The 26,285-nt window shown below is 47.1% G+C and overlaps 1 protein-coding gene across 3 annotated transcripts in view; it reads left to right on the top strand.

Moving 5' to 3' along the window:
* The window catches only part of POLH (DNA polymerase eta), a 156,656-nt gene extending 133,853 nt beyond the window's left edge, over positions 1 to 22,803 (top strand). For 2 of the 3 annotated variants that reach the window (XM_069608831.1, XM_069608830.1), the window contains exon 11: positions 21,519 to 22,803. In XM_069608831.1, coding sequence (XP_069464932.1) covers positions 21,519 to 22,428 — 910 coding nt within the window. In that variant the 3' untranslated portion in view covers positions 22,429 to 22,803. Of the gene's footprint in view, positions 1 to 18,157; positions 20,428 to 21,518 lie in introns of those variants that run through there. The other variant, XM_069608832.1, reaches the window with a different exon arrangement.
* The last annotated feature ends 3,482 nt before the right edge of the window (positions 22,804 to 26,285 follow it).

Here is a 26,285-nt window from a genome sequence, read left to right on the forward strand (position 1 = left end):
CGCATCTCTTACCTGGTCCATCGGCTGTCACCAACGCCTCGCGCTGCATTCCGGCATCTGAAAGACAAAGGCTTACCTACTCTTCGCATGCTCCGGAGGTCTTCGCACTGCATTCCGGCATCTGAAAGACAAAAGCTTACCAGCTCTTCGCACGCTCCGGAGGCCTTCGGCGCTGCATCCCGCATCTGAAAGACAAAAGAAGGTGCGTTTAAAGACATTGGGCAACTTTATTACTCACGTGCCATTACTCCTTCCCACGCCGAATCCAGTGGGTATTCCAGCACCATTCAGCTTCTCTAAAGCTCCCAACTTGTACCTGCAAGATAAAAGGGACAGTTAGTGCGCATCGTGAAGCAGGCTACAAGCGCTTACTTACGTGCTTCCAGGCGCGTCTATTCCTCACGCGGGTTCGATCCTCAACTCTCATCAGCCCGCCATCCGCCATCGCCGGAACCCTGCAAAACAAGAGATATCATTACAAAAGACTTTTAAGACATTTGAAGTGCCCAGAACTTACCGTTCGTGCAGTTAACGACGGACAGCAGTCCTCTGAGGTCAAGAGGCCTGCACCCTTATCCAGTGAAGAAACTGGTTACGGCACCCTGCCCCGAGGCAGATGGAGAGCTTGGCGTTCACTTACCTAAGGTGAGGGCGTTAACCTTTGGGGTTCTACAGGAGAAGAGAAAGGGAAGAGGAGAGAGGCACCCAATAAACCCAGTTCATTAATCCCATATTTTCTATCTGCAGACATCTTACTCTTCGAGTCAGACATACAGTGCACAGAGGTCCAGCCCAAAGAGCCAACCGTGGGTTACACATCACCTTTGAAGATACAGCATTCACCCAGTCAAGACCGGCGCCTCTGCGGGAATCAGGTGAGCGTTACAACACCCTTTAGGTTTTGCCCGCGTTGCAAGGGCAAGTTTACTTGGAAGCACAAGCATTCACGGTGTAACCGGTGCTTGCCCCTCGATCACAAAGAAGAGGGTTGCACGGCTTGTCGGCTTCTTAAGCCAAAGACTCTAAAAGACCGTAGGGTCAAGAGGTGGGCGGCCTACGCGATGTCGAAGGCCGATTCTTCACCCGCCGCTGCTGCTACCACCGACAGTGACGAGGAACGTGATAACACGACCTCCGCTACGGAAGGCGTATACCCCTCCATAGAGCGCTCCCGCTCTTCGTCGTCTGTCCCCGGCCCCGACGGGCTCGGCTCACGCCCTGCTTATGGGGATGAACACCCCGGCGACACTGACGCACACGATACCACACGTAAACACACAACCCATGGCTCTTCTTCGTCGAAGACGAAGAGAGCATCAGCGCCCAAGGAGAAGCAGGTTCCACCTGCGGCCTCCTCGGACCGTTCAGGTTCGAAGCCCCTCTCGCAACCGCAGCCGCGACCAGCGACTGGGCTTTCGGCAAATAAGGGTGCCGCCCCCAAACCATCGGCCGGCGCGCACCAGCAGAGAGCGCACGCCGCCATAGAGCGATTGACACCCGTAACGTCGAAACCACAGCCCTCCGCTGACAAGTCACAGAGAGCTTGGCGAGGATCGTTGTAGCCGACGCCCAGAAGCGTACGCCGAAGGACTCGTCGAGCGCTACGCAAAGGTCGAAAGACACGCCGAAGAAGCCCAAAGAAAGACAGGGACTACCCCCTTCAGTCGGGGGGACCCCCAGCACACCGGAAGGCGACGGGACACTATCCTCGACGTTATGGGAGAGGTCGAGCCGTTTTCAGCTAGATGACATTAATTTTCCCCCGCTAGACCGCTCAGGGGTACCCCATGAAACCATGGAAAGGCTCCATCTCTGCATGGAGAGAATGGAGAGGTTTATGAAGACCCAGAACCCTCCCACTCCCAAGAGAACAAGAGAAGGGCCTCAGGAGGACCCCAGGGCCAAATATCCGAGACTATTCAATCCCCAGCAAGACACAGCCTCACATCTCCATAATGTGTATGACCTCACTGGTGAGGAACAATACTTGGAGGAGGAGGATGAATTTGTGGACGATGAAGGACAGAACCAGGAAGGTGGTCTGGAAGACAGCCCAGACATGGTAGGAGAAGGCTTCGGAGAAAATCCAGAAGAAGGACCTTCTCATCCATGGCAATCCCCATCAGTATATTCGGACACTGATGTCTTAAACCTAAATCCTCCTGACAATTCACCTGTTAGAAACCCGTCTCCCATTGACGATCAGCCCACATTCAATGCCCTGTTGCGCAGAGCAGCAGCACATTTCGAACTGGAGACTGGGGAGATCTCTCCTGAAATAGACTTTGTGGAAAGAGTAATTAAGGAGAAACCCCCGGTCAGCCAGACCATTCCCCTCCTCGCTTCAGTGAAGAGAAGAATCATCCCTTCGCTATCCACACCCGCACTAATCAGAGGAGTTAATCCAAGAATTGAAAAACTCTTCACTCCTTCACCCTCAGACCCGCTGTACATCAGGGGACATTCCATTCCGGATTCCTTTGTGGTAACTAATACAAGGAAGAGGGCAGTGGTTCCGCTGTCCACCAGTGAGGCACCACCTGACAAGGAGGGCAAGAGGTTATATGCCCTTGCAAAGAGAGTCACATCCTCGGCTGCCTTTTCGTCAAGAATTGCGAACAACAATTCTTTGCTAGCTAGCTACGCGGACGCGCAGTGGGCCAAACTGCGCAAAGACGCCGAAGAAGCGCCAGAACCACTACGTACACGCCTGCTATCAACTATTGGCGAAGGAACCCAGGTCAACCAGTGTATTGTAAAGAACTCTCTGGATGCTGCAGAGACAGCGGGACGTTCCCTGGTTCAGGGAATACTCCTAAAACGCCATGTATGGCTGCGCAACTCAGGGTTCAAACCGGAGACGCAGGCGTCTTTAATAAATAAACCTGTTGAAGACTCTAACCTCTTTGGGAAAGCGGTGGATGAGGCTCTGGAGATGGCTAAAAAAGAGTTCGATACTATCAAAACTCTTGACCAGATCTCTAAGCCCACTACCAGACGCGGCTATGGCAACAAACGCTTTTTTCGTGGCCAACGCCAACAACAGAATCAGCAGCAACAGTACCCTGCCACCAATTACCAGACCAATAGTGGGCAGTACAGCCAAAGAGGCCAGCGCCGGGGCAAAGGGAGAGGTCGGGGGTCCACCCCCAGAGGCTCCCAAGCCCCCAACAACACCAAGTGACGCGAAGATTCGCGTCCCCTCCCATGCAACACCGGTCGGGGGCCGGATAACATCCTTTCTTCCAGCATGGGAGGGCATAACGTCAGACCGCTGGGTACTTTCCACCGTAACCCACGGATACTGCATCGAATTCAACAGTTCCCCAACATACAGACCCCCGAGGGGACGACGCATGACACCGGAACACCTTGCCATCCTTCTCCAAGAAGTACAACAACTGCTGGAAAAAGGAGCCATAGAGGTCGTACCTCTATCTCAGGTAACGGAAGGTATTTATTCAGTGTACTTCCTTGTACCCAAAAAGGATCTAACCATGCGCCCTGTATTAGATCTGCGCCCAGCGAACAAGTTTATCAAACCTCAGAAGTTTCGTATGGTGACCTTACAGGAAGTGATCCCACTGCTATCAAAGGGAGATTACATGACAACATTGGACATGAAAGATGCATACTTTCATATTTTAATGTTGCCAGCGCACAGAAGATACCTCAGGTTCATGATAGAGGGCAAACACTACCAGTTCAGAGTGCTACCCTTCGGCATAGCATCGGCACCAAGGGTATTCACGAAGGTACTGGCAGTGGCAGCGGCCCACCTGCGCAGGTTGTCCATCCCAGTTTACCCTTACCTCGACGACTGGCTCATAACAGGGGATTCTTACGAAACCTGCTTCTCCAATACCCAAAAGACTGTAGACCTTTTGTTCCAGTTGGGCTTCTCCATCAATGAAAAGAAGTCCAGCCTAGACCCCAGCCAAATCAAACAATTCCTAGGGGCTCTAATTCAAACAAAGGACAGCCTCGTCTTCCCCTCCAACGAGAGGGTCCAAAACATGCTGTTTCAGATCCCTCAATATGTGACCGGTCGAGAGGTGACGGTACGCAAAGCAATGCGCTTGCTAGGCATGATGGCGTCTTGTATTTATTTGGTACCTTACGCGCGCCTGCGCATGTGACCTATGCAAGAGTGGCTCAACAGCCAGTGGTGTCAGGCCAGCGGACTATGGGACGATCTAGTGGTGGTCTCGCAGCCCTTGGTTCTCTCGCTACGGTGGTGGACAAAGGAAAACCTGGTAAGAGGGAAACCCTTTGCCACACCCGCGGCGGAAGCTACTCTAACCACAGACGCATCCCTCACAGGATGGGGGGGCTCACCTATCCCATCAGACTGCTCACGGAGTGTGGACTCCGAACGTAGCATCCAAACACATAAATCTACTGGAGCTACTAGCTGTGTTCAAGGCGCTAAAAGCCTCCCAGGAACACCTATAAGGCAAGACTGTGATGGTCCTTACAGACAGCACCACAGCTATGTACTACATCAACAAGCAGGGGGGCACCCACTCTCCAGGACTGTCCAAACTGGCCCAAAATATATGGAAGTGGGCTCTCAAACAAAACATGTTCCTACTGTCACAACATGTACCAGGGGAACTCAATCTGCTGGCAGACAAACTCAGCAGAGATTTCCCCCTGCCCGAAGAGTACGAATGGCGACTGCACGAAGACATCGTCTTCGACGTCTTCACACAATGGGGATTCCCAGAAATAGACCTGTTCGCAACCCTGGAGAACTCACAATGCCAAAGTTACGCCTCCAGGTACCCCCAGAACCAATCCAAGGGGAACGGTCTGTCGATGCAATGGTCAGGGAAATTTGTTTACGCTTTTCCCCCGACTCCCCTTCTCAACAAGGTGGTGCACAAGATGCACCAGGAACAAGTGACCATGATACTGGTGGCCCCAATGTGGGCCCGACAGCCATGGTTCGCTCACTTGATGGAGATGTCTCCATCTCCCCCAGTGAAACTCCCCGGCCCGTACAACATGCTGTCACAAGACAAGGGCAGGACTCTGCATCCATGCCCCCAGAACATGAACTTAGCAGCTTGGCTCCTGAGATCATAGAATTCGGGCATCTACAGCTCCCGCAGAGATGCATGGACATCCTCAGGGAAGCCAGAAAACCTAACACTCGCCACTGCTATTCTAGCAAGTGGAAGAGATTTGTCATCTGGTGCAGGGGAAAAAGCATCAACCCGATTGACTGCTCTCCCACACATATTGTTCTATACCTGACCCACTTATTGGATTCAGGTCTAGGGTTCAATTCCATTAAAGTCCACCTAGCGGCACTTTCTGCATACACCACTTCCCAACTCAAAGTGTTGTGGTGGAAGATCCCTGTTATAAAGGCCTTCATGGAGGGAGTAAAAAGAATACACCCCCCGATAGCTGACCCAGCTCCCGGATGGGACCTTAACGTGGTACTTACCAGACTCATGGGCTCACCATTCGAGCCCATGCACAAAGCATCTCTTAAACACCTCACTCTTAAGACTGCTTTTCTAATAGCTATCACCTCCATCAGGAGAGTAAGTGAACTACAGGCTCTTTCTGTTCTAGACCCCTTCGTTACAGTTCACAGAGATAAGGTGGTTCTACGCACGCACCCAAGGTTTGCTCCGAAATTCATCTCGAAATTCCACGTAAACAAGTCTATAGAACTGCCAACATTCTTTCAAAATCCTTCCAACTTGGGAGAAAAAACTCTCCACACACTAGATGTGCGCAGAGCGGTCATGTTCTACATGGAAAGAACCAGACCACTGAGGAAGACTAATCAGTTCTTCGTCTCGGTGGCAGCAGGAAGAGAAGGGGATGCAGTTTCAAAGTCCACTATTTCTAGATGGATTGTTCAATGCATCACTCTCTGCTATACTCTTGCTAAGAGAGAACTGCCCTTTAAGTATGAGCACACTCCTCGAGGCACGGGGGCGTCCATAGCATTGATTGCAAATGTTCCCCCTGAGTCCATCTGCAAAGCGGCTACCTGGAGTTCTGTGCACACCTTTACAAAACACTACTGTCTAGATGCACACTCGAGATCTGACTCCCAGGTGGGACAGGCAGTATTAAGACATCTTTTCTCTACTGTTCCTTTTCATAACCCACCGCCAACTCCGGGTACTGCTCGCTAGTCTATGCACAGCATGTGATTCTAAGCAGATTAACAAACATCAGAAGACAATGCATTACTTACCGTAAAAGCATTTCTGATGGTTGTATCTGCTTAGATTCACATGCGCCCACCCTTCCTCCCCGCTCGGATGGAAGGAACATAGACTTCCTTTTATATCTCTCTTTTCTGTACTCACTCACGTCTAGAAGGCTCCCTCAGGGCAGAAAAATACAAACAGAGGGACCTCGACGCGTGAGGGATTGTGGGTACAACGCACGTCACTATAGGGATAGTATTTCAGACACGCCTTGTCGACGTCCCTTTTCGACTACGAAAAACAAAATGCAATACTCCGCAGTGACCACTGGATGTCGGACCTTTGCACAGCATGTGAATCTAAGCAGATACAACTATCGGAAATGCTTTTACGGTAAGTAATGCATTGTCATTTTAGGTGTTGTGTCCCTTGTGATACTTTCGATATTGATATCAGTGTATATCTTTTTGAATATTGACATTTATCAATACATTAGTTTTCGATTTTATAACCCTCAGAGGATTTATGGGCACAGGGAACTGTGCTATATTGCACATTTTCAATAGCATTATTCTCAAGTATCCTGTCGCCTTAAATGGCAATTTTTAATATTGGCATTTCATTATCAAACAATAATTTACCTTTACAACTGCTTGACTATCCACTGAATATGAAGCAACAAGATTCTCCACCAATGACGTGCCTGCAGTTATCAACCACTTCTAGCGCGTATCAGGTAATCTTACTCAGCTATTCCGCTACAGACTTGTTTTATGCATGTCAAGTATCAGTTTTTATGTATCTTGTCATTATTTTACCGAATGTTTGGTTAGTGCTTTCCAATTGATATACACCTTAGTTGTCGTCCCCTATTGTTTGGTTTCATTTATAATTATTATTTATACTAATGCAAGTACTATCTTTCAGGGAGATACTGAAGCATCCACCACATTGACAACATCCCTAGATTTTCTCCAGAAGCACGAGGTATGGATACTGACAGCTCAATCGAACGAGATCATCGGATCTTGTATACTTGTAGCGTGATTGTTCTACACAATGTTTCAATCGTGGTTAGCCATTGATATGTTCCTGTGTCGTCGACCCCCCCCAAGTGTGTGTTATGTTTACAATATTGTAATCCTAACTAATGCAAGTACTATGTTTCAGGCAGTAGATGGGGCGTCAACCCCTGCACTTGATGCAGAGCATGACAATCAAGTAATTCCAGACGAAGTTGAAGTGGGAGCATCTATATGCGATTTGGTGCAACAGCTTTCGGAAGTGCGCAGTACATTTACAACATCCCTGGATATTCTTCAGCAGCACGAGGTATGGATACTGACAGTTCCATCGAGCGAGATCATATAACATGATTACTTTTGCTATACTTTCTTCCTTATTAACGCAAGTACTGTGTTTCAGGGAGACGACGGAGCTTCCTCTACAATCACAACATCCCTTGTAGTTGATGCAGATGTAAATATATCGGTGAAATAAGTCGAGAAAATCGGATCATATTTAGATATCCATCGATTCTTTTAGACAATGGATCATTTGTGCTTATCTGTGTGTATTTACCTGTGCCGTCGACCCCAATTGTGTGTTATGTTTACAATATGAAAACCATACTAATGCAAGTACTGTGTTTCAGGGAGTTGCTGAGGTGTCATCTCCAATAAAATCAAACGTGGCAGTCTATGCGGAGCCAGAGGTATGGATACTGACCGTTCCATCGAACTAAATCATCAGAGCGCGAATACTTGTCGTTTCATTGTTCTACACAATGTTTCATTTGTATTTAGCTATTGAGATGTACCTGTGTGCTCGTCCTCAAGTGTGTTTTATGTTTTCAATATTTTGATCCATAGTGATGAAAGTAGTATGTTTCAGGGAGTCGATGGAGCGTCATTCCGTGCTGTCTATGCGGATCCTGAAATTATAGTCGTTGCAGCGCAAGAGGAAGGGGATACATGCGGATACGAATCGGAGCGACAGCGTGCAGATGTTGAAGTTCGAGTCAAGAAAGTTGCAAAGAAAACAAACAAAAAAAAGTTTAGTTACAAACAGTTCATATTTTTAGAAATTGGTTTTGTGCTGGGGACTATATTATGTTTTTTTTCTGTCAATTGTACTATACTGTATCTTGGGTTTAAACTGAACATCCCTTTTCCAATTTGTCCTCTAGTTGCCTGTGGGTGTACGAACTATACATACAGACAGTGAAACAAATGAGATGTTGCTTGCCAAACCATTTACACTATGGAGGAACTATTAATTGAGGCGCGGCGTAGTGTTCAGACTCGAGATGCATTTTGCCAATGGCCTGAACATGAATTGAATGTGTCCGGCGAACCCAGCAAAGTTTTATTGGACCATTGCTAGAGTGCGACTGAACCACCACAAGAAGATGATACTGAATGTATTGAAGATAGCTCTGAAATAGTCGCAGATCAATTCACACAATCTACACCCGCCAAAAAATTGCCACCCAAAAAGCTGTCGACATTGTTTTGTTCTCCCATCAATGTTCAAGTAACAGATGTTGAAATGACAGAGAATGAAACAACAGCACTATTCACTGATGCATCAGAACTTGATATCAACGATATTAGTTGCAATTCTGGTGATCTGTCCACATCAGTACAGTCCGAACTAAATGTGATGCAGGAGGACAGTCTAATGAAAGAGGGCAAATACATAGTATTCAACACATGTTTGATGGATATTATAAGTATGCTGAAATGTGGGCATTCAGTTGGAGGGGGAAGTATATGGGAAGCCATTGATGAATGTGACTCGTCAAACACAAGGCAGTAACGTCAAAATACACGCCAGCTGTGCATTACATCATGCATTCTCATGGTCTGCACAACCGATGCTGGGGAAACTGCCAGCAGGCAATCTACTGTGTGCCGCTGCCTCACTTTTTAGTGGGTCCAGTTTTAGTCTTTCTTTCAGTTTGTGGGACTCCATTTCATTTCTAAAACGCAGTACTACAAATTCCAAAATGATTATCTATTTCCGGCCATTAGTGATGCTTGGAAAATTGAACAATTGTCTATAGAAAGTACATTCGAAGGCAAACGGTTCAGGCTAGCCGGCGATGGACAGTGTGGCAGCCCTGGATTTTCTGCCAAGTACTGCACCTACCACTTTCAGGACATGGATAGTAAGAAAATTCTGAGTTTGGTGGTCGTGCAGGTATCCCAATGTAAATCCTCAGTGGCCATGGAGAAACTAGGATTTATAAAATCATTGGAATATCTACAATCGAGGGGAATGCACATCAACCTCATAGCCACGGACAGACCTGTTTCAATAGCCAAGACAATGACAGAGCAGTTCTCACATATTAAACATCAATTTGACGTATGGCATCTTGCTAAATCAATCAATAAGAAAATTTCGGCTGCAGGGAAAAAAAAAGGTTTGGAAAGTATTTCAGTGGTCCCAGTCTATCAGCAACCATCTTTGGTGGAGCTCCAAAACTTATGAAGGGTCAGTGGAAATTCTACTTGAAAAATGGCGGTCACTAATACACCACTGTACCAACGTTCACCGCTGGACAGAAAACCAACATTTCCACCAATGTGAACATGGCCCTTTGTCCACAGAGGAGGCACGGAAGAAGTGGTTGATTCCATCTTCACCTACACACAAAGCCATTGAGAAGGTAGTGTTTGATAAAACTCTCAAGAGATTTGAGGGGACTGACAGAATTCTGGCACACAGGAGGTTTGGAGGTGTTCCACAATATGTGCCTAAAGTACAGGCCAAAGCGATTGCATTTCGGCATACAGGGCATGAAACATAGGACTCTAGTAGCGGTCTTGGCCCATAACGAGAATGTGTGCCGTGAACAGTCTAGGACTACGGGAAATGTAGGGATGCTTCGCTACACTACGGCCTTTACAAAAAGAAGTAAGAAATGGGTGGTCAAACCAGTATATGAGGAAATGGAGCTCGACTTTGTTAAAGGCCTTATTGTTAATGTACTAGAGAAGCACACATGGAATTTTGAGCGATTCTGTGCAGAGCACAGATACATTACCACCAAACATTGCCACTGTGCCATGTCCACCCAAAGTAGAGCTCGTTGAGAAGTACAAATCTTGGTTTAAATAATTCTAATCCGATTGTCTTTTTGAAATAAATGTTATTTTACAGTGTACAAAGTATGCTAACCCTAACCCCTCCCTTCACCCTTCTGTGTGGCGAACAACCTGGGTGTCATCTTTCACTTCTCTCTCTATTCACCTCATATCGCTGACCTTGTCAATATGTGTATGTATATATTTTTGTTGTTGTAACTAAGCTTCGCAATCTCATGTAAATGCTGCGCACCGTTACCTGAGGGGAGGCTTGCACATTACAAATAATAAAATAAACACAATAAATCTCACTTTCAACTCAACTCCTCGGGTACTTTATACTTTTCCTCACCTTCCCCCAAGAAGTCAATGTCTCCATAGTTTTCTTCTTTTTTAATTTTTTTTTTTAATACTCTTTATTGATTTTTTAATAACATTGCAAAAAACCGACAAAACATATAACCAACAACATAACTTGCTGCTTGGCACTGAATGTAGGTATCTTTCCACATTTTCGCCTCAGAGTGGGTAGGGGATCGAGTCTTTTGAACTACCTCATTTTTCATGGCCATTTCAGAGTTTACATTTTACGCCTTCCTGTTCTGGGGGCATATCGAATGTCTTTCCTTTACTGTTCCTCCCCCCTCCTGGGTTTTCCTCTTCACTGTCTTCTCTTGGCTCAAATAAGTTCTGCATCAGAGAGTTCCATGCCATTATTCTCTGTCCTGTTTCCCCCACTCCTTTCTGGGCCGCCTTTATCACACCGCTGTCTCTGTCATTGCCCATTTCTTGAAGTCCGCCTACCATAGATCTATATTTGGGCCCTCCCTTGAGTTCCACACCATTGCTATCTGCCGTTTAGCTAATATCCAGATTAGGTCTGTCATTTTAGCCAGGTGCGATCTGCGTCTGCCTCCTCTTGGGAAGAGACCCAGCAAGTACAGTTCCGGATTCTCTTCTTGTATTCAGAGTCCACTGCTGTCCACTCTTTGTCTAATTTCGTCCCAAAAGACCTGTATCACCGGGCAGGTCCAGAACATGTGTATCATGTCTGCTTGTTCTTCCGGGCAACGGAGGCATGTGCGGGGGCCTCCCAGCATCATTGTGTTCATTCTCTTAGGCGTGAGGTATGCCCTGTGCGTGACGTATAATTGTGCTTGTCTGAACCGTGCGTTCCTTGATACCTTCTTTGGATATTTCAGCACCCTGGACCATTCCTCATCACCAAGGGGTCTCCCGAGTTCCTCCTCCCAGCTCCCTCTGGTGCGTAGTACTTGCAAATTGTTAGATTTTAGCATTTGTTCATATAATCTTGAGGTTGTGTGTCCCCCTTCTGATATGTCGTACCATGCATCCAGCTCCCCTTCTGTGTCCTCGTCTGGCCACCTCTTCTTGATTGTTAGTATTATCCTGTTATATAAGATGAATTGACCTTCGTGTATGTCACATTCCTCTACCATGTCTTGGAATTCTGCCCACTGCTCGTCTTTCCTCAAATCTCCAATTTGTGCTGCTCCCTTAGCTTCCCATTGAGATCTGTATATCGCAAGTGTGTTGGGATCTGTGCCTACTAATCCCGCTAGTGGGATCTGAGCTGAACAAGGATCCTTAATCGTCTGTAGTCTCCACACCCTCGCCCACAATTCCATTGCGAGCTTAAGCATGCTTGGTAGGGTCTTGAGCAGGGATTTGTCGAGCCATGGGACCTCACGTAGGTAGTAGGATTTCAGTGTTGTTTGGAAGAGTGTTTTATCTATTGATTCGTCTTCTCCCAGCCATTTGACCACAAATTGCAGTTGCCCTGCTAAGTAGTACTTTTTGAAATCGGGCAACCTGATGCCCCCCTCCTCGTACTCTCTCTGTAGGGTTGTCATGGCAATTTTGCACCTTCCCCTTCCCCACAGGAACCCCCGTGTTATTGTGTTCAACTTCTTAAAGAAGGCTCTGGGTATGGCATGTGGAATGTTTGTGAAGTAATATAGCAATCTTGGAAGTACCACCATTTTCAGAATGGCCGCTCTACCCATCATCCCCAGTGGGAGTGTCTCCCAGAAGCCCATGGCCTTTTGTATTTTATCGAGGGCCACTTGTGTATTGCATTCGTGTGACTCTGCAGTGTTATGGTGTATTTCGATTCCCAGATACCGGAAGGAGTTTGGTGCCCACGCCAGACCCATGTCAGGGAGTTCATCTCGGGGGACTCGTTTTAGTTCGGCCAGGGGGAAGAGGACAGACTTCTCTTTATTGATAGCAATCCCTGAGAGTCTAGTGCAGGCATCCGCCGCCTCTAGGAGACAGGGTAGGTTGACACGCGGGTTTTCTACAAAGAGAAGGCTATAGTCCGCATACAGTGAGATCTGGTGTACCACTCCATCTATATCTATTCCTGTGTCCTCGTATTCTGCCCTGAGAAACACTGCCCATGGCTCTAGGGCCAATATATATAACATTGGTGATAGAGGGCAGCCCTGTTTGGTTCCCCTGTATATTCTCCATGCTTTCGAGATCTGTCTTCCTGTTTTCACTCTTGCCCTGGGGTCTTTGTATAGCAGTCTAATCCATCTTAGAAACCCTTCTCCCATGCCAAAGTGGGCCAAGACACTCAGCAGCCACTTCCAACTAACCGAATTGAATGCTTTGACGGCGTCTAATGACACTACCGCGCATTCGCCCTGTCTCTGGTTGGTCTGTTCTATAATATGATGTAGTCTGCGTAGGTTCCATGACGTGTTGCGCCCTCGGACATAGCCCGTTTGGTCTGAGTGGCTCAGTGTGGGTATCACTAATTTCAGGCGGTTAGCTAGGACCGCTGTGAATATTTTGACGTCTTGGTTGATGAGGGAAATTGGTCTATATGACGCGCACTCCACTGGGGATTTCCCGGGCTTGAGGATCGGTACAATTGTGGTTTCCGACATGCTGTTTGGCAGTTGTGATTCCTCATATGCTTCTTGGTATGTTTCAAACAACTTCGGGGCGATGGTGCTCTTGTATGTCTTATGAAACTCCCCAGGGAGTCCATCAGGGCCCGGGGATTTACCTGAGGGGATCTCGGAGATCCCTGTCTCTATTTCTTCTACTGTAATAGGGGCATCTAATAGTTGGGCCTGTTCTGTTGTTCGTTTCGGTAATCTTATCTCCGCTAGGGCATCCGAAATGTCTTCCGGTTCCACTTCCGGGTAAGGGGCATAAAGTCTCTTGCAGAAATCAGCGAATAAGGTGTTTGTTTTCTTGGTTCCTAACCTCTGCCCCCGTTTCGTCTATTAGTACTGCTATGGGGTCTTTTTTGTTTTCTTGCTTATTGAGCCATGCTAGTAGCCTGCTAGGTTTGTCTCCCTCTGCGTACAGCCTCTGTAAATATTTCCCATAATTTAGTTTCCCCAGTTTCTCCCAGAGTTCCATACATCTTGTCCTTAGCGCTAGCAGTTCCCTGGGTTCCTCACCCGCCCTTTCTGCCCTTCTCTCTTCCCTTTTAATTTCTCTTTCTAGTTTGTCCAGTTCTCCCATGATTGCTCCTTTCAGCCCTCCTGTTTTCCCAAACGCCGCCCCCCTTATCACTACCTAAAAAGCGTCCCAGAGCGTGACATTGCTTCCCACGCTCCCCTCGTTGTGTTCAAAGTAATCATCTATCGCCAATTGCAAATGTTCCTCCAGTTCGCTTTCCCCTAGTGCCTCCGCTCGGAGACGCCATGTTGGTATTGGGGTTCTCCTATGGGTATGCGCCCATGTTGCTAGTATCGGGGCGTGGTCTGCGAGTGTGCGTGCCTTGATGTCAATACCTGTAAATTCTATTAGAGATTTGGTACCCGTAAATAGGTAATCTATTCGTGTGAATATTCAGTGGGGTGCGCTATAGTGTGTGTACCCCCGCCCACCTCCGTGTACCTGTCTCCAGACGTCCACCTGCTGCAGTTGTGCAAGGGTTTTCTGGAGCTCCCTGGCAGGGGGAGCTGGTTTTCTATACTTGTCATCTGATCTGTCGAGGAGTGGGTTCAAGGTACAATTAAAGTCTCCTGCCCAGATGAGCGTAGCTTACCTATATTGGGCCAATTTGGGCGCTATGTTCCTGAAGAATTCTGTCGCGTCGTGGTTCGGAGCGTAGGTATTGATCAAGCAAACCTCTTTATTTTCCAGCATACCATGCACTAGCACTAGTCTTCCCTCAGTGTCACTTTCTTGTTTTATTAGCTGGAACGGTACTCCTGGCGCAATCCATATTGGCGCTCCTCTTGCATAGTTCGAGTATGTGGTGCTCTAAACTTGTCCTCCCCATTTCTTGCTCACTTTGGCTTGTTTTTCCGATGTCAAGTGAGTCTCAGGGAGCATTGCTATTTTGACTTTCATTCTGTTTAACCAGGCGTACACTCTGGGCCTTTTGACATAAGCATTGAGACCTCGCACATTCCAGGTTGCTATTGTTATCTCTTCAGGGTCCATGTGTGCTACGTTTGTTTCGGCTCTGTTGTCCCATAGCCTTCTTTTTGTGCACTGCTCTGCTTATCCTTCTTTCTTTCAGATCTCGGGGTCTTCCTCTCTTCTCCAGGCGTACCCCGCCTTTGCATCCAAGGTAACTTCCCTTGATTTGTTGCTGCATGTCTTCTTGTTCCCCACCCACTCGGGCCGTTCTGTGGTCTCTGAAATTGTCTTTCTCATTGATGGTGCCGTGTGCCAGCCGGCCATGCTTACTGCTAACCAACACATAAACCATAACGTTTAAACTAACGCCCAGCCACCCTTCCCCTGCTCGGGCCTCGCCGCTTCTCTCGCTCTGTCCACCGAGGTGGGGCTAGCTTGCCGCAGCGTGATGCTTCCAAACTAGCATCCCAACTTGTAGAACTTTCTTATTCGGGGGGGGGTGGTTTTCCTGTGCCATTCTGCTGGGTTGGGGCGAGTCGCTCCTCCGTCATGTGCATCTGGCATGGACATGCTTCTATATGTTGACGTTGTATCCTTGGGCTAATGCTTCTTTTTTCATCGAGGCTGGTTCTCATTGTTATTCCGGTTTCTTTGTCTTTGCTGGGGGAAACCCTGCTGGTCCATCCATGTGTGGGCCTCTTCGGTCGAGTCAAAGAAACGTGATTTCCCTTGGTGTATTACTTTAAGTTTAGCTAGGTATAGGAGCATGTATCTTACTCCAGCTGTCCTGAGGCGCTCTTTAATTTTGCCCTTTGCTTTTGAACCATGGCTGTGTAGTCTGGGTAGATTGTAATCTTGGAGGAACCCTTATCGATCACTCCCCCTTCTCTTGAGAACGATAGTATTTTCTCTGTCCTTGAAGTTCATAATCCTGGCAATCATTGCTCTCGGAGGGACACCTGGTTGCGGTCTTTTGGTCAGTGCCCTGTGTGCCCTCTCCACCATGAAGCCCTGGGACAGTGTTCCGACTTCAATCTCTTGGAGTAGCATAGTCTCGATATATTCTGTGGGGTCTCTACCCTCTTCGGCCTCCGGAAGTCCGATTATACGGATATTATTCCTGCGTGCCCTTCCTTCCGCATCTTCTGCCCTTTGTTCAAGGATCTTGATCTTCTGTATCACCTCCGACATTTGTGTTTGTGCGACTGCAACGTCTGTGGTGTTTTGTTGCACTTGCTGTTCTATTGTCGTTACCCTATCCGTCAAATTTCTGGCGTCCTGGCGGAGAAGGCTTACGTCTACCATGACGGTGTTGAGTTTATTTTCTAAGGACGCCTTAAGGGCGCCTATTGCTGTGTCCATTTTGGCCTCGAGGGATGTTTGCAGGGCCGCTATGGCTTCTAGGATCGGTCTGTCATTCGTGTCTCCCAGTCGTTGTATTGTGCTTGAGGAGGCCATTGCTGCGTCGGGCTGAGCAAGTTGTTTATTTCCGGATGTTTTGGTGAAGGCTTCTATGCTGGTTTGTTTTGATTTACTTTCCGTTTTCCGGTTCGGCATTATCTTTTTGGGGTCCACTTTAATGCTGCTTAATGGTCAGTAAATCCAGGTCCGGGTCAATCCGTGCTCGGCGCTGTTAGTTAAGTGTCCCAGGTTTATTTCCTAGGCTTCCCGGCCGTGGGCTTTATCGTTTGTGGGCTGCCGAGCGTCTCTTATCCACTGGGGGGCATAATGCTCTGGGCGCTATGCTATGGGTATGCTTATGTCTATGCAGTTCTCGTACAGCCCGGGGCAGGTGGCTGTCACGCGTGTTATTGCGTGGGCCGCCCTATGTTTGATATGACGCCATGTGCCCCAATGTTCCTTCTTCATTCAAGTTTATACCTGGGATGGATGGCAGACTCGTTTCACGTATATTTGCGTGGGCTGCCCTGTGTTTAATGCTACGCACTGTGTCCCAATGTACTCTCTTTTTTTCTCCAAGTTTATGCCTCGCCTTGTGATCTGCGCAGTGCGCACCTCCTGTTTGTAGCGGGTCTCTGGCGCTGTGGGGTCCTTATTTATCATCCGCTGTGGTGTTCGTAACTCGTGTGATCCTTGTTGTGGTTTCAGAGAGGAGGTCGCGGCCGGTGCGCTGCGCGCCTGTGTCGGATCGGGGCTCGGGTGGCCTTTCTCCCTACTGGGCTTCCTCGGCCTCGTCTTCCCGCGATGTCCTTGTCCGCGCTCCTTGTTCCGCCTCCTAGACCACCTCAGTTCGCCTCCACCACCTCTCCGGAGGGCCCCCGCTGTTACGGGCGTTGTTTTTCTCCCTGGCTGGCCGTGCAGCGCCTGTGCTCTTATCCCTTTCGGGTTGCGGAGCGCCTATGTTCTTCTCGGCGGTTCAGGTTCTCGCGTCCGCCATTTTGTTTTTCGCGGACAGCGCCTTCTTTTGCTTTTTTCTCCGCGATCCTCACTCCGTTTTTCCTCGGGAGAATCTGCGAGTGCTCCGCTACTGTTCCGACATCTGAATCTGTTAGTCTGGGCTCTTCACTAGTTGTTTTGCGCCAGTGTGATTAGAATCACTGCAGGATCTCGGCGGAGCTTTTCGATCGTGCCTCCTACAGCATGGCCGTCTAGCCACGCTCCCAATGTCTCCATAGTTATGGTACTCTAGGGCTGCAAAGCTCGCGGACAACGAGGACAAACTTGGGGGCCTTGGAACGCGCCAAGCGAGGCGTTGCAGATGGGAGAGAAGCCAGTTCGCATTAGCACAGTGAGGCCTAGTATAAAGATGGAGTCGAAAATTCAAGTTCTCACAGATGGCTTTACACGGGATGTTGCAAAGTAGGAATGTATGCTCATGCAGAGTGAAGGTCACCAGCTTTGATTTTTTTGCTCGTGGGCTGGAGAGGCACACTACTCGCACTGGCAGTATAAGGTTCTATTGTTTTTTGACCTTGAGAGACAGGGACCATGCCGAAAGCACTTCATTTGAAGGAGGGGTGCAATAACGTAAGAGACGATAAGGCTGAAAATTCTGAAACTACACCAAGTTTCATGTTCAGTATATGAAAAATCGTTGGCACAAAGAGAGTGGGATTTACAGACTGCATTACGCCGACACAATGGAAATGGCATATATATAATGTAAGAAACTCTTTAGACGATTTTATACCGGAATATAATACCAATAGGGTACCGTTAAAGGCAGGTTAAGTTGTACTTGTTCGTTCTGTGTGGCATATTACAATGAAGAGCAAGTAAAACATTTGTGGGATCGTCTTTCTACCGGGCACATGGGCATGCACGTCCCCATTACACACGCATGTAGACAGTCGTTTCTCAGTGGTTCAACGCTAATAAATCATTACATTGTGTGTTAACCTTGATTTCTTTCGTCAGTTTTCGCATTGCTTTTAGAGCCGAACATACTCCATTGCACTATCCTCGCAAGCAAATAGTTTCACCTCGGCCCTAATAAATCAAATGAATAATAGTAATAAAGATCTGCTGGTGAGACTAATTTCAATTTTTATGTTCTCAAAACAGGTACATCCTACCCTACTGCGACTGTCATCTATTCCGGACCCCGGCCGACGGGTTCTTCAATCGGCAGCTGCAGCTTCTTGTAAACAACTGCACCACCTTGTCAGGGTCCAAACTTGAATCTTCTTGCAGGAGAGATGCTGGCCCACCAGACCCCCCAAATATGCCGGCTCAACAATCTCAAGAAGACTATAATTATCAAACTGGCAAACCCAAGGGGAATGGAGAACAAAACAAAAGCAAATCTTCACTAGTTTTCAATGTTGATCACTCGACAACTGATTAATCTTCTGGAACTGGATTACTGGAAATACGGTTCCTCAGTGTCTGTAAAAATCTAAACACAAATGATACACTATTAATATTACTCTATTCTGATTTAAATTTCTATTATGTTTAAATATATTTTATCAAATTAAATGCAAATACCTGTAGCCTATGCTCGATTGCTGATTTAATTATATATTATTATTTTAGTATTTATCTTCTTAACTATATTTCTTTTCTGCTGTTACTTCTCATCTTCATGGTCTCATAGCTCGTAACAAGTTGTAAAGAATTAGCTTGACTGAAGAGTAGTTCAAATAATCTTTTAAAGATTTTTTTTTCTGTTTCTTGAATAAGTTCTAAACAGATTTGAAAAGTTCTTATTTGTCTTACTTTTGTAGTCGATTCTCTGAAGAAGATAGACTCTGAATATTTAAATTTACGCTTCACCTTTAAAATGATGATAATGATGCTTCAATTCCCATCCATAAGTAGCGATACACGTACCTTCTATTCTGATGAAGATACGCGCATCGACAATGTAACAGTGCTCTTGGATTGAAACGCCGCCCACGAAACCGCGCACGTAGAAGAAGAACCGTGCGCTCAGCAACATGATGTGATGACTTCGTGGACGCGCGAAGCAGAAGATGAACCGCGCACTCTGGACCGTGGTGAGATGACTCCTGGTACGTGCGAAGGTGTAGAAAAAAGCCTGCGCTCACCAAAAACTAGAAAAACACGACGAACTGAAAAATAGCCTCCAATTAAACTTTCACGCAACGAAGCGCACACAAAATATGCATACGTCACTATCAGGAAGTGATAAGCATAATATGGACACACGCAGGAGTACGTTAGCGGGTCCTTTACTTTAAAGTTATCCGTTACGAGAAACGCGTGCACACTAATATTATTATTATAGATGCGCAACAAGTTAGTAATGTTAAACACGAGGGAACATTAATTTAAACACTGGCTGAACTCGCTCACGTTAAGCATATATATATATTTAGATATAGTTAAAACTCTACTAAATAAGAAATGTAAATGCAGCCGCAAATACAATAAAAGAATGGTTTTTTTCTCAGAAAAAGCGACACGATCAAAAGAGCACAAAGAAGTTCATGTCCTCATATAATTTCAGTTTTCAAAATACTTAGCAGGATAACTTCTTGACTTGACAATTGTTGATAAATTAAAGTCACTTAGTAACAATAAGGAGTTATTCCAAAATTTGACTTAGCTTGCTTCATCTGTGATGATCTTGACTCTATAACCAGCTGATGATTATCTTCTCTGTAGTTTGTTCTTAACAGGCTGTTACTATAGATTCCTAATGATAAAAGTTTTCAGAGCTAAAGTACTGCAACCTTCCTCTAAGGGAAACTGGAATGAAAGGCAGTTTAGAATCTTGGTGAATGTTCCAAACTACCTCACAGCACTTCTCCTCCAATCACTGTTGTGGAACAGACCCTCCATCTTGGCTTGGGAAGCTAGGCACTTCCTGAATAATTTTACACTATGGAAACTTATGTAAATAATAAGATGTTAACTTCAGAACCAACACCAAACACCGCTCAACCATTACTCCTACATTTATATGTGATGATGAGATCTCCTAAAAGAAAGTTTTCTAGTGTAATGTCTCCTTGGAAATGTGCCATGGAATCCTGACACACCTTGACTATTTTATGGGACGATCGCCAAGGGCCCATATGCCCTTATGCAGTACTAGCGGCTAGAAGCAACATATCAACCTTTACGGTGGCCTAGTGCCTAGTTGATGGAACAGCCTTGCGATTCACCGTGCGACCAAAGTGCTTGTTTTAACAAAAACCAACACCCTGTGTACCATAAAGGAACAGCGCATGACTCACGATAAACTTTAGCGGATTTGCGGATCGAGAGCAAAGAAAAACAATTCCATTCCGATTTAATATGCCAATTGCTGAATATTCCCTAAACATTTAATGTCAAATAAATGTACTTTACCAAATGTACAATCTTGCTGTTTGATTTTACAGTACAGTTTCATATTCCGAATTGTGGCGCGCTGTGTTGTGAGATGATCTGTGTTGGTTTCCGGGTTCTGTGTGAAGTCGCGTAGAAGACGACTGGGCGCGTTTGCCTACGCAGAACAGTAACGTCACAGAGAGAGGCGGGGAATATGAATGTTTTGTTGATGTCCGGGGCGGGGGATATGATTTAGTGCCGCAAAAGCAGGTCACCCAGGGCGATGCGGCAAGTGATAGGATTATCACAAAATGGCAGCGCCCTGCTGCCTGTTTTCGCATGTGCTTAATGGACGAAAACTCGGGTAAGGTCCATAGGAAATTTTTCTAATATCGACCGATTTAGGCTTAAAAACACATGGCCAACCCGTAGGGACAATAAAAATTTCTGACCGAACCATTCCTTTAACAATGTCCTTAAAAAAAAAGCTTATAGCACCCTCTAGTGTCGTTTACTGCAATCTTGTGCTGCCGGTTGTATATAATTTTAACGTTTTAATTAGTTTTAATGGCATAAAACACCTTTTTTAACTCTGAAAGCAAGCATAAACTCGGCCAAAAGTACAAATGTAGCCAAGAGGTCCCCCTCCATTTAGAAACCGCTAATGATGGTTGATTAGTGACTTAATGGTTTAGTCCTTACATTCTGATGGCAGGGGAGGTGCACAAAAGGGGCGTGGTAGTTGGTGTGCACAAGATTCTCTGCAGGAGTGCTCCTGACGTCACAAATAGCCCTTTTATAAGCGGGGCCCCTACATTAGTCTGTGCCCCCCTACTTTTATCTGTGGCGCCCTCTGTACCCCTCCTAAATTGGATTCCTGGCGATGCCACTGGTCTCCCCCTGGATTTTGTGTGAGGAAAATCTGTAAATAAATTGCAGTAAAAATCCCACTCTGAACATTCTTTGATATAACGCACAGAACCACGTCTAAGTGTTGTATTCTTGTCTAGTGCTGAATTTAGGAGCCCATTTTGCTGTACATGAGCTGATATAAGGGTTCCCAGCTCTGCTGATGTTGTTATTGGATTCGTGCACTCTAAACGTTGTCGGCTTCTAACCTGTTTGCCTTTTCCTCCACCAGGTCACCTCCACTCACCCTGATTCAACTCTCCGCAAGCAAATTCTGTGAGACGCTCACTCCTTCCACTGGGGGCATCGCTGGTTTCCTGATCAGTGAGGGTTCCTGTACCCAGCAGACCGCCCTGGCCTCCAGTCCTGGTGCTTCTCCTGTGACCCACACACCGATGATCCTGGCAAGCCAAATGAAGGAAGTCCACAGTCCAAAAGCACCCAATGCCATCCAGTCCATGTTTGAAAGGTCCAGGGAGAAGAGGAGGCCTTCGGGGGATAACGTAGCACCTACTCCCACCACAAAGACTTTGAGCGCTTTCCCAGCTCGCCCCTCTTCAACTAATCCATCTACTCTGAGTAGTGCAACGTTGGCAAATCGCAACAGCGAGTCCGGCTCCTTTTTTAAGAGCAGAGCTCCAGAATTGCTCAAGAGGTCAACCCTTGGAAATGGCCACCAGAAAGATCTGTCTTCAGGAAACGAGAACCCCCTGAACGCTTCTACACAGGCCTCTGAAGATGGAATGGTAGATGCCTATGGCATGGACTTGCAAGGGGCGATGGAGTCTGAGCACCCCTCCTTCAGTAAGCCAGAGGATGGAGCTTCTTCTGAAATGGAGGATGAGGTCATTCCTCTCCAGACGGCGCCTCCTGTAGACCGGGACGATCTTGTGCAATGCGAGAAGTGCAGCGAGAAGGTGCTGGTCTGGGAGCTTCCCGAGCACATGGACTTTCACTTCGCCCTGGAGCTCCAGAACTCGTTCTCCACACCCGGCCCTTCCAGCGCACCATCCAGTCCTGCGGTGCCATCCCCATTAAGAGGAAAGACCAAGCCCAAAGGGGTCCCGTCCTCTAGCGCAAAACGCCTGAAGCAAGACTCCAACATGACCCTGGACTCCTTCTTCAAGAGGACTCCCCGGTAGCAGCCGCACACGTACAAAGATGTTCACGGCGCAAACGCAAAAGCGCAGTTGCATGACCCGGTCAGCGACCCTACTCTACCCTACTCTGGGAAGGCCAATAAGAGGCCACGGTACATCTGAGGCCACATAGGTCCAATCCTGTGCATCTGCTTCCTTTCGCCAGTGACCTGGCTGGAAAGGGTGTCTGCAGCCCATGGCGACCAGAGGCATGTACACAACCAACTGAACTATCATTTGTCCATCACGGTCACAAGATGTCCAGTCACTCGAGAACTCAATCTCAGGAGTGAGCGGGTTTGATTATTTTCCCATCTCGAGCCTAAACCCTTTTGAAAAATAATGCTATTCTAAGAAACATTAAACACATAAACAATGGCTAGTGATGCAAGTGCTTGCTTCTTGCAGTGTTGTGCAGCAGGAACATGACAGCACGAGTGGTTTGGAGGCTGACTGCTCCTATATCCCGCCCTTGGTCTTATACCCCTGTAGGATATAGTCACTGGGGAATGCAGCAGAGCCTTAGCACGATGTACTGCAACATTCAATCCAGGCAGGGCGCCGCCGCGGGGCTGTGCCTGTCCCCGCTCCCACAGATTCCGGCCTCAACCCGCAGCCCTTTTCTCTGTTGAGGCATGCCCACATCTGTCATGAGTTCCCTTTTTAAGGAGATTATCCTCAAGGTAGTGCGAGCAGTGCCTTTATAGCCTGCACAGCAGCTTGCTCAAGAGGCCTACAAAGAGGTGCCTCTCCTATCACAGCCGTTAGACACACTACTGGTTCTGATGCTACAGCCCATCTGTGTGCCCTTAACACATGCCACCTCAGCCAGGGACCCTGCCATCCCCTCCACCCCTAGAGCTGGCACGTCTTTCTGGCGAACCAATTGCCAGAGCCCATAGGCCAGGAACAGGTACTCTTTAGTGATTCGCTATAAACCATGTATACCCTTCCCTACCCAAGGAGGTGGCTCCAAAACCCACTGGAGCATTTCTAGAAAGGGTCCTAGGCATTCTAGAATTGCCATTGCTACCTTTTCCAGAAACCATTAGGTCAGGGTTCTGCAATCTTTGGCTCTCCAGATGTTTTGGACTGCAAATCCCATAATCCTTAACCATTGAATATGCTGCCTGGGATTTGTAGTCCAAAACATCTGGAGTGCCAAACGTTGCAGACCCCTGCTATAGGTGGAGACTGGTGTATTGGAAGACATATTCTCAGGCAAGGCGGGGATAGGGCTAGCCTCTCGCTGCAACCAGATGTACTGCATGAGCCCCAAAAGTTAGGGAAGACGCATGATGTTGAATGAAGAGATGTTTTGTAACCTGTTGGACTCCACAATGGGTAATGTTATCCCGTAACCGGGGCATGTGCCTCGGATTACATACATGGTGGGAGATGTGCTCAAGGGGACAAAGCTCAGCACTTGATCAGGCGCCTACACATTGTCACGGAGACTGGGAGAGGACACACAAATGACTGGACGTGGAAGGTGTATTTCACAATCTTTTATTTCGAGTTCACACGTGACCAGTCTCTGCACAAGAAGTCGTCATATCAAATAGAGTTTGCTCAGGTAATTCTCTCTTGCTGTATGCCCAGGTTGGTCACAGCTCCTGGTTATCTGGCTAGATAAGCTAGATAGAGGCTTTTGGGGAACCAAACCCAAGACCATCTAGCACAAGAGTCACTAATAATTCCACTCCATGGTCCAAACCTCTGACTCTCCCAGTGACGCACCTCCATGTGGTTTCCACCAAATGTTCATACAAGGCGAGTTTCAGCAAACGTGGAAGATGGAGCCAGGAGTCACCACTTTCACTCTGGACTTCACAGCCCTTCTCCCAGTGTTGATCCCTTTCACCTCCTCTGTACTCCTATTCTTGTCTTGTTGCCAGAACCTGTTGCCTCTCCTGTCTTGTGGGCCAGCTTTGGAGAGAACGGATGCACCAGAACCTTACTCCTCTTATCTTCACCACCTCTTCTTACGATTACCCCTGCTTATGAGTTCCCTCCACCTCTTTCTGAGATTACTACCTCCCCCAAACTCTCACCCCTTACCTCTGGTTTTACCGCCCCCCGGAAAGTTTCATCACCTCCTCCTGACTCTTTCTCTTCCTCTTGCTTCTAACAGTGTCCTCTCTGCTTAAGTCCTTGCAGCAATCACCAAACAGCTCAGTCCCTCCTTTCTCCTATTTCTCTTCAGCATTTTTCAGTCGCCAGCCTTCTCCAAACACAAGCGTACTGCTATTCTAGAGGGTTGGGCTTATAAAAGGCTAGTGCTGAACAGCCCCCCTCTAATTGGATGGAGGGGTCACCTGACGGATCTGAGCGTGCTCCACGGCAGGAGGGCTGTGTAGATCGGTTTCCATGGCGGATGCCTTTTAATCGGCTAGCCACCATCTTGGAACACATTCTAGAATGTAATCTCTGCTGGCTATTGCTCTCCCTACTCTTTTGCTGAAAGGCCATCTCCCCCTGAACTACTTTTTGGACCTTGCCTGCCTTTAGCAGAACAGTACGTATGTTGTAAATTCCTTTGAATAGAGGGGAAGGCTGTAAAGTGATTTTCCTTCTATTCTTCATAATAAGGAGGGGGCGGAGGGGTTTCATTTCCTTTTGGTTTTGTGAGGGGTCAGAAATGAGAGGCGGACACCAAGTTGCAATATTTTCAACAGACCTCTTTATTAAAGAAAAGGGGTTGGATAAAGGCCTTTCTGTCCCCACCTTAAAGAATGTTTCCCTTCCTAGAAAACTAAAGATCAATCTGTCTTGTCAAAATTATGCAAATGTCTCCTGTTTTGATTTAGCAAAAAGTGTGTAAAAACCAAAAATGTGAAAAGTCAACAAACAATCCAATTGTAAAGTGTTTTTTTCAACCAATGATCCCTTAAGAGTACTGTAAATGTCTTTCACACAACACTTTCTTCAAGATGACAAAAATGTCTTTTGGAAGAATATCAAACGTGTCTCCTTTCCATAATAGCTTTTAAAGAATGACCACAATGTCCCTTTTCCACAATAGTTTCTTATAATACAGATCTCCTGGTATACTCCCCTGCCAGGAATCCCCCTCTGGGGTTTGCAGATCCCCTGGTATACTCCCCTGCCAGGTATCCCCCTCTGTGGTTTGCAGATCCGCTGGTATACTCCCCTGCCGGGTATCGTTCTTCCAAAGGCTCCCTGCCTGATGTTTCTCTTACCAGGACTTCATACAAAGTTCTTTTCAACGTATTCAAAAATGGATTTCCTGGTATACTCCCCTGCCAGGAATCCCACTGAAAGTGAACCCCAACTCACAGGAGCACCCCTTAAATATTTTGGGGTACCCCCTGATCACGCTCAAACCAGAGTAAATGCACCCCTCTAGAGAATTAAGGCCATGATTCTATCTTGCAAAAGATAACAAACTTTAATCTTTACAAAGTTGAGGATTGGGGTGAATGGCAGAGGACTCTGCCATTCTGACCAGCATTCAGTCTTCCTTGGCTGGCTCCCAGGTCCTGAAGACTGGGGCTGGGCCTGGGGCTTAAATACTCTTGACTTGGTTACTGGATACCGGCAGAGCGCATCCAAAACTGTTCTGGCCATACATGAGATGCTGTAGTCTGCAGTGTTGCATGGCCAGTTTTACATTTAGACAAACCTATGTAACATAATGCTGCCTCTGCAGGAATACTTTGTCGCTCTTGTTTGGCATAATTTGCTATATTATAAACATTCATACATACACATCTTCACGCCATACTCACAACACTTAACTCAACATACTTATATTTGATCTGGTCCAGTAATTCCTACAGAAACCCTCGTTTTCCTAGTACTCTGTATGTCGTGCTGAATCTTTTTTAGTCTCCATT

This window comes from Ambystoma mexicanum, chromosome 4q (assembly GCF_040938575.1).
Source record: "Ambystoma mexicanum isolate Mex_15411 chromosome 4q, UKY_AmexF1_1, whole genome shotgun sequence".
Taxonomy (NCBI): domain Eukaryota; kingdom Metazoa; phylum Chordata; class Amphibia; order Caudata; family Ambystomatidae; genus Ambystoma; species Ambystoma mexicanum.